We start from the raw sequence: 17,114 nt of genomic DNA, 5'->3' as shown, positions 1-17,114 counted from the left end.
CGCACGGGAGTGCTTTCTTCATATAGACAGCAGTGGTTCAAGACAGTAGCTCATCAAGGGCAGTTAGGGATGGGCAGTAAATGCTGGTCTTGTCATTAATGCTAACAAATATATAAAAATAGGTACCCTACAATTTCAAGCTACAAAACAAAACTGCTTTTGTTTTATGCCTATTTGATCCCTCTTAAGCCTTCATGGTATATTGTCAATCAGTATTTATTTAGTACTAGCGGCTTTGTATTATCTCTGTAGCCTTGAGAATAAAGAAAACTACCTCTTGATGATATCACCTGAGCAAAATGCCCAGGAGAGAGCTTGCTGAAAAAGTAACTTTATAAATGTGCTTTTACATCAGGACAGACTAGACATCTAACTTTGATGAGAAAAACCTGGAAACTAAAAATTTTTTTTAAATCTCCCCTACATTCAGCTCTTTAACTTTCCGCCAAAATATTATGTTGACAGTTAAAAGCACAAAGGAAGTGTAAAGTGTAAATTTAATAATAAATTAAAGGTAACAGCTCATCCACTATTTGTTTGTAAGTTTATTAACACAATTACAATTCTCCTGGGGAGGAAACAAAACCCAAGTGCTTTCCTGAAAGTTACAGACATTTTAATAATCTGCTATTTTCACCACCATTATAAATGGATACTGTTCTCTGGTGAGTAAACCCATAAACATCTTCTCACTTCTGTATCCTCCCATCACATCTACTTTTAAACACACTTTATTATGATGCACTTATTCATCTACAGTCTCTATAAATTTAGTTTGGTTCTGAGTGGCATGAGGAAACAATAGATATTACCTGCAACTCAAAAATCTGTTTCATTTATAATTTTTCTCAGTTCTGATTAAATGCCAGTGACCCAAAATGTGTAGGTTTTTCTCACTATAGATGGCTATTGGCCAACAAGAACTTCCAATATTTTCTTTTTTTTTTTTAATTAGTGCAGAGGCCCGCCAACCAAGTCAAGACCCAGCTCACAAAATGGCTGGCGAATGCAGCGATCGCGAGGGCCCCACAGGGACCAACGGATGTTGTCCCGCGTGACTTCCGACATGGCGGGAAACAGTGGGCAACGGCAGAACACCAGCCAGTCAAAGGCGAGCGCTGTGATGACGTCACTCCAGTCATCAGAGACACAGAGTGAATATAAACAGAGCTGACAGTGCAATAAATCAGTCTTTGACTCAACTCGACTGTGTGTGTCGTTCTCACTCCATACTTCACGTAGTGCACACGATAGGTCCAACCAGCATTTGGACCCAAAGATGATGGACAAAGCAACTCTCCAAGCCATCTAGCTCAAGCTGCCAACATTCTGAGCATTGCAGCCACATGTGGTTCGAACAGGCAGAGGCCTAGTTCCACATATCGCCACCAACAACCCCACTACAACTACATAGTGAGCTCATTTGACCAAGACATGGCAGCGTGGGTCATCAATTTTCTACGGCAGCCTCCAGTGCAAGGTAAATACAATATTTTCAAAGAACTATTAACCCACACTTTTGGGCTATCACAGCGCGAGCATGCCACATGCTTGCTGCACATGGACAGTTTGGGGGACAGGGCCCCATCCGCCCACATGAGCGAGACGCTCGTTCTCGTCGAGGGGCACAGGCCCTTTGAGCAGATCTTCCTGGAGAAACTGCCCAAGGATATCTGACTCTTGCTCGCCAACGAGGACTTCAGCGACCAGAGGAAGATCGCAGCCCAGGCAGATATGCACTGGAGAGCAAAGAAAGAAAACAGCATCTCAGTGGAACAAATTTCCAAGCCTCGACCCCACCCGGGAACAAGGCCGCAGCAGACGGAGAGGCAAGTGGACACTCCTTCCCAGCCACATTGCTATTATCATCAACAATGGGATGCAAGGGTCCGTCAATGTCACAAACCTTGCGAGTTTCCAGGAAACACTGTGGCCAACTGTTATTAATGGCTGTGGCGATTGCTCAACGTGACAGCCTCCTCCAAGTGTGGGACTCTCTGTCAGGAAGGCGGTTCCTCGTGGACACTGGTACCGAAATAAGTATCCTTCCCCCATAGACCTACAACACCCGGAATTCCAAGCCGGGCCCCAGCGCTGAGGGCAGCAAACAGTACCTCTGTATGAACTTACGGCACCTCCACCTCGCGGCAGTGGTGCAACCACTCCTGGGAGCCGATTTCCTGTATGCCCACTGCCTGCTGGTAGACTTAAAAGGATGGCATTTGGTGCATGCATTAACTTTTCAAACTATACCCCTGGGAGAAGCTAAACTACTGGCAACCTACATCGACTCTATCACACTCTCTGACAATGCCTACCAACACATCCTGGTGGAATTCCCTGCAATCGTGGCACCACATTTCTCCTCCGCGGAATCAAAGCACGGGGTAAGACACCACACATCAAGGGCCCCCTGCTCCACACCAGCACACGATGTCTTCCCCTGTATGCAGCAGGAGGGTGGAGGTCGTGTGGTGATTACCAATGCCTGAATGAGGCTACCACACCAGACAGATATCCCATATCCAGGACTTTAATGCCAACTTACAATGGGCACGTTTTCAAAAATTGATTTAAACAGGGGTTATCGTCAAATCCCAGAGCAACCCAAGGACATACACAAAACCACCATAATCACCTGCTTCGGCCTATTCAAATTCATGAGGATGCCCTTCAGGTATAAGAACACTGCTCAGACTCTTCAGCGGCTGATGGACACAGTGGGCCGGGACCTCCCATTCCCATTCATCTACTGTTTTTTAAAATTTTATTTATTACTCAAAATAAATCACACAGTCAAAAGCAGAATACAAACAGATACATAATGTTTATCCTCTATAATCCCCCAACACTAACCTGCCCACTCCTGCCAACCTCCCTCTAAACTACCCCAGAAGAAAAAGGAAAGGAATAGAAAATAGAAGACAGAAGAGGAGATCATTTCACATTCATCAACTATCGCCATGGTTTGGTGCAACCCCAACACCCGTGGGAAAAAAAACTATTACAAATTCATATGTTTCATACACGGGCTCCAAACCTTAAACAAAAAGGAATAATTATTATGTAAATTATACATGATCTTTTCCTATGGAATACAAGAGCTCATTCCCATATGCCCCCATTGAATACTTAAATCAGTCTCATTTTTCCATTGTTACGAGCCCAGAGGACCCCAAAACCTAGCAGCAATAGATATTCACCAAGACAAAGGGTTACTTAAACAAAAGTTGTTTTTAATTATCTTTAAACATGAAAACAGAATTAGCTTAACTAATGTAACTTAACCCCCTTCTAATTCTAAGCGCACATGTATGTAATGTGTGTGCAAGTTTAGAAAAGTTCTTTGGTTCACAGTCCAATCTCACTTCTCATTACTCCAAGTTCACTGATTGCAGGCAATTCTTATACTGTGCACAGAATTTAACATTTATAAAGTTCACCAGGCTTTGGTGCTTGAAAGTTAATGGTTGCTACTCAGGAAGGTTCTTGTCAGTTGAGAGAGAGAGAGATTTGTTGTTCCAGGACCTCCACAATTGATTTATTTTTAATCAGCCACTTCAGTGTCTTGCTGACGAAACTTTCCCCCTCAGGGTTCTCCAGATGATAACCTCCTTCTTTCAGGTCATCACAAAGTTCCTTTTTGTTTTTCACTTATTCCAAGTGAAACATTAGACAGCCTGTCCTCTCCTCTTGCATGAACCACAAGGGCTTTGACCAGGCTGAACTAAGTAGTCACAACCAGTCTTCCAAATTTTCCACAAGCTTGCTAGCTTATCCTGTTCCAGTCCTAGCTGCTGTTACTGTCTGTAACATTGTCGAAGTTCTCTGTCTCTCTGTCTCTCTTTCTCACACACACACACACACACACACACACACACACACACACACACACACACACACACACACACACACACACAGAAAGCCTGTGACTCTCTCTGCATGCAAAACCACACGATCTTCTTAGAACAGCAAGCTCCCTTCCAGACAGAATGCAGCTCCGACAAGCTCTTTCAGCTGTTGCATTTTTGTAAACAACAATCCATTAGTGAAGTCCTTTGGGCACTCTCCAAAGCTTTTGCAAAGGCTATGAAGCCCCAACATGTCTAGCATTAGCAGAGCTCCAGTATTTTAAATAAGATCTGTTTTAAAGTATTTGTATGTGACCTACACTAACAACCCTGCCCCAATTTATCTCCCAAAAACTTATCTATATTCTGTCACACCAAATAATTGCCAAACATTTTCTTTCCACAGCCAACACCAGTCTCAAAAAAGCAATTTGAAACTTAACCAATTTTAATTCCAAACTCAATTTTTTAATATAACCCAATAAAATACCATAGGGTCAAGCAAAATTTTAAACTTAAATAAACCTTCTAAAATTCCTTAATTCTGTTCCAAAGAAGTTTCACTGTCTTGCACAACCAAGTAGAATGTAAAAATGAACCAACTTGCTTGTGACACCTAAAACATAATCAAAAGAAATAAACTTATATTTCCTTAACTTCTCCGGAGTTAAATATAACTGATGTATAAAATTATAATGAACTAATCTATAATCTTACATTCACTAATTTAGTCATACTATCCTCACATATAGTTATCCAATCATCCTGAGAAATGGATATAGACAAATCTTTTTCCCATCCAAACCTAGATTTGTAAATATCCGTTTTAAGCATCTTAAGTTGTAATAAAGTATACAACACAAATATAAATCCCTTCTTACCCCCTTCAGTAAGTAAACTTTCAAATCTTGGCTGTCTAGGCAATCATAACATATATCCAAAATTACTAAAAATAAGGCTCTAATCTGATAATAAGAAAAGCAAAGTCACTCTTATCCCAATTAATCTTATAACATGATAATTCACCATATTGTTCCAATCTCACATGTAGAGTGCCCAACATGGGCTGCATTAAATATAATCGAAAGATCATCTGCAAACAAATTTATTTTATACTCATCTGCATTTACCTTAATACCCTTAATATTATTATTTTGCCTAATCAACTGAGCCAATGGTTCAATAACCAATGCAAATAGAGCTGGCGATAAAGGAGAGCCTTGCCTATTCAATCTAGATAATTCAAAGAAGATACCCGCCCATTTGTCACAACTCAAGCCGATGGATTTTTATATAAAGCCTTAACCCAGCAAATAAAAATTGGCCCGAATTTAAACTTTTCCAACACTTTAAACAAAAAAACCCCATTCTACTCTATCAAAGGCCTTCTCAGCATCTAAAGCAATTATCATAGGTTGGCTGGATTGCCCCTGAGAAAAATTAATTATAGAAATCAATTTTACAATATTATCAGCAGAATACCGATTTTTAATAAAACCAGCTTGATTGACAAAAAAATAAAATCCAGTAAATATTTAGCTAATCTATTAGCTAGAACCTTGGCAACAATCTTATAATCCATGTTTAATAAAGAAATAGGTCTATAAGATCCCACTTTTAATGGATCCCTATCATTCTTAGGGATAACCGTAATAAGCGCTCTAGAAAAAAAATCTGGAAAAAAACCTGCCTCCATCGCCTGTTTCAAAACATCAATAAAGGAATCAACAAATCATGAAAATCTTAATAAAACTCAGAAGTAAAACCATCCTCTCCTGGGAATTTCCCACCAGACATTTACCATAGTGCTTCCTTCTCCACCACAACGGCTAAAAAAAAAACATCTAAGTCTTTAATCTCTGCATCCCTTGAAGATGGTAAAGTCAATTCAGACAAAGAGCTGAACAATTTCTCATGAAATTCATCATTAATTTCCTGAGGTTTATAAGTAATCAACGTGTCAAGTCTAATAGCATTTATTGTCCTAGAAGCCTGTGTAGTGTTTAATTGCCACGCTAACACTTTGTGAGCTCATTCACCCAACTCATAATAACGTTGTTTAGTCCTCTGTAATAACTTCTCAAACTTATGTTTGTAATTAATTATACAGTAAAAGGAATTTTTTTTAGTTTCCATGGCATCCCGCTGTACTTCTTTCTCTCCAAAGTCTCTATTTCTTTCTCTAAATGATTTGTCTCAGCCAAATATTGTTCTTTTTTTAAATTTTAGCTGTATAACTAATAATCTGTCCCCTCAATAAGCTTTCAATGCATCCCACAAAACAAATTTACTATCCACCAAATCCATATTTATTTTCAAAAATGACTATATATGATCCCTCCAGCATCAATTTCAGCACAGCCCCGACCCCAGTGACCGTCGACTAGTAGGGTCTATACTGCACCGATTCGAACCCCGCGTTCCACTACGCAAGATGGTGCTGGCGACCGATATCGATCTCCTTCGGAGCACGATGATCAACCACACATGCGAAGTTTCACGCACACGCAATGCTTGAATCAGCCCAGACTTCGTGGGGTCCTGACCTCCCTCAGCCCAGCAACTCTGGACTGGGGGTGGGTGGGTGAGATATGTTTGTATTGAGCTGTGGGGGAGGGGAGGGTGCTTCACCACTGCGTTCAGACTGCCCTGACCTCCGTTTCAATGGAGGAAGAAGTCACTGGATTAGAAGAGGAGGAAGAATAACTTGTGGAGGAAGAAGAAAGCCTGACTGATGGTAGGACTGTATTGAGACAAACTTTTAAATTTAAATCAGACCCATCACATTCTACTGTTGCCTTATCTGATTTATCTAAACAAATAGAGAATTTGGTCATGCAGATGAACCAAGGATTTTCAGTAGTCAGGAGCAATTAACTGAGATGAAAGGTGACATGTCTGACATGAAGGGTGAAAAGTCTTCTATTAAAATGGATGTTAGCAAATGCTTGAGAGCAGTGGATAAGGTTCAAGATCAATTTAAAAAGAATGAAGATTCATTTCTTGATTGTAAAGAAAACGTGGAGCAGTGTAAAAAGATGGAACAGATGGAGGACTTGTTTACTGGTTGGGAGATTCAGAAGAGTGATTTATTGAAGAAGATTGATGTTTTGGAAAATCAGAGTTGGAGAAATAATGTTGAAAGTGTTGGTCTTGAAGGCTCGGATCCAATTCAATTTTTAAAAAAATGGATTCCCGAGGTTTTGGGAAAAGCTAATTTTCTGAGTAGCTTGGAACTGGACAGAGCTCATTGAGCAATAAGAATGAAACCACATGACCCAGCTCACAAAATGGCCGGTGAGCATGACGATCATGAGAGCCCTGCAAGGACCAATGACCATTATCCTGTGTGACCTCCTGAATGGCAGGAAACAGTGGGCAACAGCAGGAATGTCTGTCAGTCGGAGGCCAGCGCTGCGATGATGGTACTCTTGTCGTCAAAGGCAGGGAGTGAATATAAACAGAGCTGGCATTGCAATAAATCAGTCTTCGACCACAGCTTGACTGTGTGTGTGTGTGTGTGTGTGTGTGTGTGTGTGTGTGTGTGTGTGTGTGTGTGTGTGTGTGTGTGTGTGTGTGTGTGTGTTACTCTACACTACACTAGATTCTACCAATAGAAACATAGAAAATAGGAGCAGGAGAAGACCATCAAGTTCTTTGAAACTACTCCACCATTAAAAATCATATTAGCCTACTCTTAACCAGCAACATCATGGGCACAAGCCTTCACTCCATCAAGGACAACTACAAGAGACGGTGTCCTTAAAAGCAGGTTCTATCTTTAAGGACTTCCAGCACACAGGCCATGTACTCTTTACACTGCTACCATCAAGAAGGATGTACAGGAGTCTAGAAGACTAACACCCAGCGGTACAAAAACACCTTCTTCCTCTCTACTTTCAGATTTCTGAACAGATAATGGACCAATTTTTTTAAAAAAATGTAATTTATAGCAATATTTGGACCTGTGATGCTACTACAAAACAACAAATTTCATGACAATAAATTCTGATTCTATTTCTGCTTTCCCTTCATACCCCTTAATCCTTTGAGCCAACATCCAACTCGCTCATGTTGTTTGCTTTCTTCAAAGCCTTTTGTACCTGCATTCCAAGTAATGATGCAATGTGACACCAAGGTCTCGTTGCATATTCCCTTTACTTATTCTCACCATTCACATAATAGCCTGTCTTCCTATTATTGGCACCAAAGTGGATAAGCTCACATTTATCTAGATCTACATCGGCCAGAAATTTGCCTATTCTCCTAATCTGTCCAATGCACCTTGCAACCTCTTGAATTCTTCCTCACAGCTGCACTGCCTCCCACCTTAGTGTCATCTACAAATTTAGAGATACTATATACAATTCTTTCGTCTGGATCATCAATATACCTGTATATTGTAAATGGAGAGCAACGTGATTCCCCTGTAGTTTGAGCAGTCTGATTTCTCGCCTTTGTTTTTGTACAGGGTGATGATGGTGGCATCACGAAGATCCTGAGGCAGTTTACCTTGGTCCCAACAAAGCTTGAAAAACTCATGCAGTTTGGCATGCAGAGTTTTGCCGCCAGCCTTCCAGACTTCTGGGGGGATTCCATCCATACCTGCTGCTTTGCCACTTTTCAGTTGTTCGATTGCCTTATATGTCTCATCCAGGGTGGGAACCTCATCCAGCTCTAGCCTTAGGGGCTGTTGAGGGAGCTGGAGCAGGGCGGAATCTTGGACTGAGCGGTTGGCACTGAAAAGAGATTGGAAGTGTTCTGACCATCGGTTGAGGATGGAGATCTTGTCGCTGAGGAGGACTTTGCCGTCTGAGCTGCGCAGCGGGCTTTGGACTTGGGGTGAGGGGCCGTACACAGCCTTTAGAGCCTCGTAGAAACCCCTGAAGTCGCCAATGTCCGCGCTGAGCTGGGTTCGTTTGGCGAGGCTAGTCCACCACTCATTTTGGATCTCCCGGAGTTTGCGCTGAAGATGGCTGCATGCGCGACGGAAGGCTTGTTTCTTCTCTGGACAGGACGGCTTTGTAAGGTGAGCCTGGTGGGCAGCTCGCTTCTTTGCCAGCAGCTCCTGGATTTCCTGGCTGTTTTCGTCAAACCAGTCCTTGTTTTTCCTGGAGGAGAAGCCCAGTACCTCTTCAGTGGATTGCAGTATGGTAGTCTTCAACTGATCCCAGAGGGTTTCAGGGGACGGGTCCGTGAGGCGGGTTGCAACGTCGAGCTTTGCTTTGAGGTTTGCCTGGAAGTTTCCTCTCGCTTCGTCTGACTGCAGGTTTCCAACATTGAACCTCTTTCTGGGGGTTTTATTGTTCCTGGGCTTTGGCTTGAAGTGAAGGTTGAGCTTGCAGCGAACCAGCCGGTGGTCAGTGCTCAAACTACAGGGGAATCACGTTGCTCTCCATTGCAGGCAAAATCTTCGCTAGGATTCTACTAAATAGAATAATACCTAGTGTCGCCGAGAATATTCTCCCAGAATCACAGTGCGGCTTTCGCGCAAACAGAGGAACCACTGACATGGTCTTTGCCCTCAGACAGCTCCAAGAAAAGTGCAGAGAACAAAACAAAGGACTCTACATCACCTTTGTTGACCTCACCAAAGCCTTCGACACCGTGAGCAGGAAAGGGCTTTGGCAAATACTAGAGCGCATCGGATGTCCCCCAAAGTTCCTCAACATGATTATCCAACTGCACGAAAACCAACAAGGTCGGGTCAGATACAGAAATGAGCTCTCTGAACCCTTCTCCATTAACAATGGCGTGAAGCAAGGCTGTGTTCTCGCACCAACCCTCTTTTCAATCTTCTTCAGCATGATGCTGAACCAAGCCATGAAAGACCCCAACAATGAAGACGCTGTTTACATCCGGTACCGCACGGAAGGCAGTCTCTTCAATCTGAGGCGCCTGCAAGCTCACACCAAGACACAAGAGAAACTTGTCCGTGAACTACTCTTTGCAGATGATGCCGCTTTAGTTGCCCATTCAGAGCCAGCTCTTCAGCGCTTGACGTCCTGCTTTGCGGAAACTGCCAAAATGTTTGGCCTGGAAGTCAGCCTGAAGAAAACTGAGGTCCTCCATCAGCCAGCTCCCCACCATGACTACCAGCCCCCCCACATCTCCATCGGGCACACAAAACTCAAAACGGTCAACCAGTTTACCTATCTCGGCTGCACCATTTCATCAGATGCAAGGATCGACAATGAGATAGACAACAGACTCGCCAAGGCAAATAGCGCCTTTGGAAGACTACACAAAAGAGTCTGGAAAAACAACCAACTGAAAAACCTCACAAAGATAAGCGTATACAGAGCCGTTGTCATACCCACACTCCTGTTCGGCTCCGAATCATGGGTCCTCTACCGGCACCACCTACGGCTCCTAGAACGCTTCCACCAGCGTTGTCTCCGCTCCATCCTCAACATCCATTGGAGCGCTTACACCCCTAACGTCGAAGTACTCGAGATGGCAGAGGTCGACAGCATCGAGTCCACGCTGCTGAAGATCCAGCTGCGCTAGATGGGTCACGTCTCCAGAATGGAGGACAATCGCCTTCCCAAGATCGTGTTATATGGCGAGCTCTCCACTGGCCACCGTGACAGAGGTGCACCAAAGAAAAGGTACAAGGACTGCCTAAAGAAATCTCTTGGTGCCTGCCACATTGACCACCGCCAGTGGGCTGATAACGCCTCAAACCGTGCATCTTGGCGCCTCACAGTTTGGCGGGCAGCAACCTCCTTTGAAGAAGACCGCAGAGCCCACCTCACTGACAAAAGGCAAAGGAGGAAAAACCCAACACCCAACCCCAACCAACCAATTTTCCCCTGCAACCGCTGCAATCGTGTCTGCCTGTCCCGCATCGGACTTGTGTGCCACAAACGAGCCTGCAGCTGACGTGGACTTTTTACCCCCTCCATAAATCTTCGTCCGCGAAGCCAAGCCAAAGATATTGTAAATAGTAGGGGTTCCAGCACTGAACCTTCTTCTTTGGTTGATTTACTTTGTTAACCATGGTTCATCCAGTTTAATTTTTATGGTGTTATGGGTATAATATATCATATATAAAAATGTTTTTAAAAGAGATAGATGACAGCATCGAGTCCACGCTGCTGAAGATCCAGCTGCGTTGGGTGGGTCACGTCTCCAGAATGGAGGACCATCGCCTTCCCAAGATCGTGTTATATGGAGACCTCGCCACTGGTCACCGTGACAGAGGTGCACCAAAGAAGAGGTACAAGGACTACCTAAAGAAATCTCTTGGTGCCTGCCACATTGACCATCGCCAGTGGGCTGATATCGCCTCAAACCGTGCATCTTGGCGCCTCACAGTTTGGCGGGCAGCAACCTCCTTTGAAGAAGACCGCAGAGCCCACCTCACTGACAAAAGACAAAGGAGGAAAAACACAACACCCAACCCCAACCAACCAATTTTCCCCTGCAACCGCTGCAACCGTGTCTGCCTGTCCCGCATTGGACTTGTCAGCCACAAACGAGCCTGCAGCTGACGTGGACATTTACCCCCTCTATAAATCTTCGTCCGTGAAGCCAAGCCAAAAAAAGAGTGTAAGTCACTTCACAGATACTTACACTTCACATCTCATTTAAAATGCAAGAGCTTTGCTGAAGACTTTGCAGAGACAATGGAGCCCTTTGGAAAGAATTTGAAAAGCAGGTGCACATGGAAAAGTCTGGGCTCAAGTGCTGGTAAAGATCTTTCAGGGAGAGAGGGAGGGAGGGATCAGTTCTGCAGTCAGTTTGAGGCTGAAACATGGTAAGCTTGCAGGCTTGTTAAAACCATTTTGAAGACAGGTTGTGAGTTCTGAGTTCAGCCTATTGTAAACCCTTGTGATCCTTACAAGAGGAAATGGCTGGCTGGAGTGTTTCTCCTGTAATAAAGGAAATAAGAGATACTCTGTGTTGACCTGGAAGAAGAGGTTATCATTTGGAAAATCCACGATGGGGCAAGTTTCTTCTGCAAGACACTGAAGTGACTGATCGGAGGAAATCAGTTTGTGCGTGTCCAAAGAGAAACAAATCTATATCTGAAACCAACAAGAACTTTCCTGCGCAGTAACCATTTAACTTTAAGCATCAGATCCTAGTGAAAATTCATAAATGTTAAAATCTGTGCACAGTTTAAGAATTGCCTGATTCCGGTGAACTTGGAGAAATTAAAAGTGAATGACTGGACTATTAAAGCAAAGAACTTTCCTGAACACACAACATAACATACACATGTACTTAGAGTTAGAAGAGGGTCAAGTTAGGTTAATAGTAATAAGTTAAAGTTTGATTCTGTTTTTATGTTTAAAGAAAAAATTAAAAGCAACTTTTGTTTAAATAACTATTTGTCCTGTTGAATTTCTATTGCTGCTGGGTTTTGGGGTCCTCTGGGGTTGTAACAAAGGCAAACAGGAATGTACAGTTTTTGAAGTTCTTCCAAATAATCTTTAAATATCTGCTATTATCTATCTACTGTCAGCCCATCAAGGGTACTTGTAAGTCTATCATAGCTAATTCATGCCTCACATCTTCATGGTTACCCTTCCCTAAGTTCTGGTCCCAATGAGGAGTGTGGAAGAACAGAGGGATCTGGAAACACAAATGCATAATTCCTTGAAAGTGGCATCACAGGTGAATATGGATGACAAGAGAGTGTTCAAATCACAAAGTATTGATTATAGGAGTTGGGATGCTATTATAAAGTTGTACAAGATATTTGTGACAATATGTAGATATGTTTTTGGGAGATAAACTGAGGCAGGTTTGTTAGTGTAGGTCACATACAAACAATTTAAAACAGTTCTTATTTAAAATACTGGAGCTCTGAATGCGAGACATGTTGGGCCCACAGAGCCTTTGCAAAAGCTTTGATGAGTGCCCAAGAGACGTCATTAATGAATTGTTGTTTACAAAAAGGCAACAGATGAAAGAGCTTGTCGGAGCTGCATTCTGTCTGGAAGGGAACTTGCTGTTCTAGGAGGGTCATGTGGTTTTTCAAGCAGAGAGAGTAAAACAGGCTTTCTCTGTGTGTGTGTGAGAGAGACACACACAGGTTGTGACTGGTCAAAGCCTTTGTGATTCATGCAAGAGGAGGGGATTGGCTGTCTAATGTTTCATTTGGAATAAGAGAAACAAAAAGGCACTCTGAGGTGACCTGAAAGAAAGAGGTTATCATCTGGAGAACCCTGAGGGGGCAAGTTTCTTCGGCAAGAAACTGAAGTGTCTGATTCTTAAAAAAAAATGAACCAGTTGTGGGTGTCAGTGTACAATGAATCACTCCCTGAAAACAAACAAGAACCTTCCTGAGTGGAAATCATTTACCTTTCAAGCACCAAAGCCTGGTGAACTAAGTTAGGTTAGTTAAGTCAATAGTGATAAGTTAAAGTGTGATTCTGTTTTCATGTTTAAAGATAATTAAAAACAACTTTTGTTTAAGTAACCTTTTGTTTTGGTGAATATCTATCACTGCTGGGTTTTGGGGTCCTCTGGGCTCGTAACATATTGGTGAGGCCAAGTCTGGATTATTTGTGTGCAGTTTCGATCACCTAACTACAGGAAAGATGTCAATATGATAGATAGACAGCTGAGAAGATTTACTAAGATGTTGCCAGAATTTCAGGAACTGAATTACAGGGAAACAGAAGTGTAGAAGAATGAGGTGTATTTAAAATTATGAGGACAGACAAGAGTAAATGTAGATAGGTTTTTTCCACTGAGAGTTGGTGGGAGTGTGGAATGAGCTGACAGTTGAAGAGGTGAATGTGAGCTCAATTTTAACATTTAAGAAGAATTTAGACAGGTACATGAATGGGAGAGGTATGGAGAGCTTGCTTCTATGGCTCTATGATGGGCTGAATAGCCTATTTCTGCTTTCATGTCTTATGGTCTAATAGCTCCAGACTATATGTCATCTGCAAACTTACTGAACAAACTTCCATTTGTTCATCCAGGCCATATTAAAAAAAAAATCACAAAGAACATGGGTCCAAGAACAGATCTCTGAGGAACTCCACTGGTCACTGACCTCCAGGCAGAATAAATTCAATGTACTTCTGCCCTCTGCAGAGGGGACCAGGGCAAATTAGCAGGAAAGTCAGGTGAGGACTGAGTTAATAATGGTGGAGGGGAAGCCACGTTAGTGGAAAAAGGCAGACATTTCAGAAACTCTGACGTAGATGTGAGGGGAGTGCCTTTTTTTTTATAAAAAAAAGTGATCTTTCAAATTTATAGCACACAGAATGAGAAATATCTTTTCTGCTTAATCTACTCCAGGAACTATGGATCCATTACAAAATCTATAACTGATCTTTAAATCCTGTACATTTTGCTAACCTTACTTCCTTGCTCACATGCTTCATATGTTTGCTCTTAATACAGTCTCTCCTCTAACTTCATCTTAACCACTATCACGACATAATTCAGCTGTTACTCTTCAGCATCTTGAAGAATTGTCAAAAGGTCATTGGTCGCCACACATCACTCAACAGGTGGACTTCAAAAAATGTGCAATGACAGCTCCCATTTCTACCATTACCAAGCCATTGCAAATTCACCACTGAGTGGTCATGCATCCTTCTTTAAAAGCATTCTCAAACACATTTAAGGCAACAAAACAATCTCTAGCCCCTTTCACACTTGCATCCCATTAAATTGGCCGTTCAGTGTCCTGGGATAGGTATGGGGGTTTGGATTTTCGTACGACCACTTCTAATTGGGACACTGATCACTTTCACACTTGCAAGGAGCCATCCCCGGGGTTAGGACCGTTCTACCTTCTACCAGTGACGTCATAACACATCGAGCAATGGTGGACTTGCCCTAAATCCTGATAAATGTATTATGATCTTATATTTGAGCAAAATTAAGCATATTAATTATGCTAATTATATCATTAAGCTTTATGTACAGCACAGTATGAGCCCTTCAGCCTCTGATGTTGTTATGCCGACCTAATATAAACCTTTATCAGGGACCATGGGAAAGTGCTAGAAATAAAAAGCAATGGTGGACAATTTTTAAACTGTGGGAAAATTGGCAGCGTTATAATGCTCAATTTATATAGCGTGGGAAAGTTTGTAGCTCTATTGCATACAATTTAAACAGCGTGGAAAAGTTGGTAGCACTACACATACAATTTAAACAGTGTGGGGAAAGTTGGTAGCACTACGCGTACAATTTAAATAATGTGGGAAAGTTGGTAGTGCTAGTGCGTACAATTTATAAATACCATCAGGAAAAAGCGATGATGGACCTGCCCTCCAAGAATTCCATGTGGCAGAGAAAGGGCTGTATGCCCATCTGCCTGCACAGAGCATTCATGGAGTGGTTTCTCTGCTGCAGAGCATTCTGGGAAGTCAGGTCCACCATTGCTTTTTCCCCCAGTCTTTATAAATTGTGCGCTATAGTGCTACCAATTTCCCCACACGGTTTAAAAATTGTCTGCTATTGCTATTTATTTCCTCTCTTGCTCTCCTGCTGCAACTTTCCCATGGCAAAGTTAATACCTTCATTTCAATCTTTTCTTCCTTCACTTTCCTGCACTCACGCAAAAACTTCAATCCCACAATGCAATTACCATTTCACACTTGCCTGATTGCAGTGCTGGCGTCTGCATATGCTGGGGATTGTACTAGGGGTCGAGGCCATCAATCCCCGGCATTGAAATGACATTATCTGACGCCGGTGTTGAGCTAATTTTGCTTTCACACTCGACACTTTAAAGGTCAATTGACGGTTAATTCCTGGGATCACTTGCAAGTGTGAAAGGGGGCTCTCACGATCATACACTACAAGAGAGAAGCAAAAAAAAATTTAATTAAGAATGCCTCTATTGTGAGCAGAGCAAGAGATCACCTACAAGCATCCACCATTTTTGGTCAAGGCAAATTTATTATTAGAATACAAATAAAACTATCACAGGCTACATGCCGCTGACAGGCTCACCTTTAACACTGAGGAAAATCTCAAAGAATAAATTGCTGCTTACCATAGGTATGAAAGGTTCTTCTTTGTTCCTCAAACCTGAAGTCATTAATATGGGCAGGTTCAGCATATCCAGACAACATATTTCTGGGGGCAGCCATCTGCTGTGTCTTGAAAGGGTTCACTGGACCAAACTGAAAAGATATTATGCAAATTTGATTAATTGTTGTGATTCAAAATACACATTTTTATTCTAGTCACTGCCGTGTAATTTCACTAGGAAAGCCCGAACCCAATTTGAAACTCCAAATCAGTTATTTATTCAATAAAATATTTGTGTTTCAAATATAAAATAAATAAGAGCTATGAAGTCAAGAAAATAATTTTTAAAAAATGCAGTCAAAACAAGTTCAATCATTTGAAAATAAACTGGAAATTGAAAGCAAGCCCCATTACAATTTTCCGGCATCATTGTCTCGATGAAGTAATTAAACTATCTATGGAGTCAGGACAACTTGAGATACATTGTATCAAATACTTTTCAGTTTAGTTACAAAATAATGATTCAACGATTCTTCAAAGTACTGTAGAATTCTTTGTGAACTATCAAGTCTGAGAAAGGAATGGACACAGAAAGGAAATTCAGGAGTGTAACCAAGTGGACCTTCTCTGAACTGTCTCCAGTGCAAGTATACCCTTCCATATATCAGAGGAAGGAAAGTTATATGGCAATATTCCAGGTATAATCTCACCAATGCCTAGTGCAGTGGGATCAACACTTCTTTTGTTCAAACTGCACACATTTGCAATAAAGGTCAACATTCCATTTGCCCTCCTAATTATTCATTGGATATTTATACTGCCATCCATGGTGAGAACTGATGTCAAAAAGTTATTGAACATTTTTGTCATTCGCTGTTATTTTGGAGTATTTATTTATATGACAACAGATTCACATTGAACATTAATTCACCAGGCTGAGGCACTCATAACATGTCAGAACTGTACAAGGTCACATTTGGAATACTGTTAAAGTTCTGGTCACCTTGCTACAGGAAGAGAAATAATAAATTAGGAAAGGGAGCAAAAAGATTCACAAGGATGTTGCCAGGATTGGAAGGCTTGGGTTAGAAGAGGTTCGACAGTTGGGACTTCGTACCCTGTAGCCCTGATGTCTAACCTTATAGAGCAGGAGTGGCCAAACTTGATTAGTGTATAAACTTCAGATGTTTGAGAGCCACAAAACACGAAAAATATTACGACACATTTTACTCTTATATGCACATTTTGTTACAATTTTATAAATATTAATACATGTACGTAATTATATTTATTCATGCAAATAGT

General features: G+C 41.9%; 1 protein-coding gene across 1 annotated transcript in view; it reads right to left on the bottom strand.

Moving 5' to 3' along the window:
- The window catches only part of cdc40 (cell division cycle 40 homolog (S. cerevisiae)), a 154,892-nt gene that overhangs the window by 113,567 nt on the left and 24,211 nt on the right, over positions 1-17,114 (bottom strand). Inside the window, exon 3 of the mRNA XM_069887585.1 lies at positions 15,832-15,961. Within this exon, the coding sequence (XP_069743686.1) occupies positions 15,832-15,961 (130 nt within the window). The remainder of the gene's footprint in view (positions 1-15,831; positions 15,962-17,114) is intronic.

This window comes from Narcine bancroftii, chromosome 6 (assembly GCF_036971445.1).
Source record: "Narcine bancroftii isolate sNarBan1 chromosome 6, sNarBan1.hap1, whole genome shotgun sequence".
NCBI classification, from domain to species: Eukaryota; Metazoa; Chordata; class Chondrichthyes; order Torpediniformes; family Narcinidae; genus Narcine; species Narcine bancroftii.
This window is presented reverse-complemented; position numbering and strand designations above follow the sequence as displayed.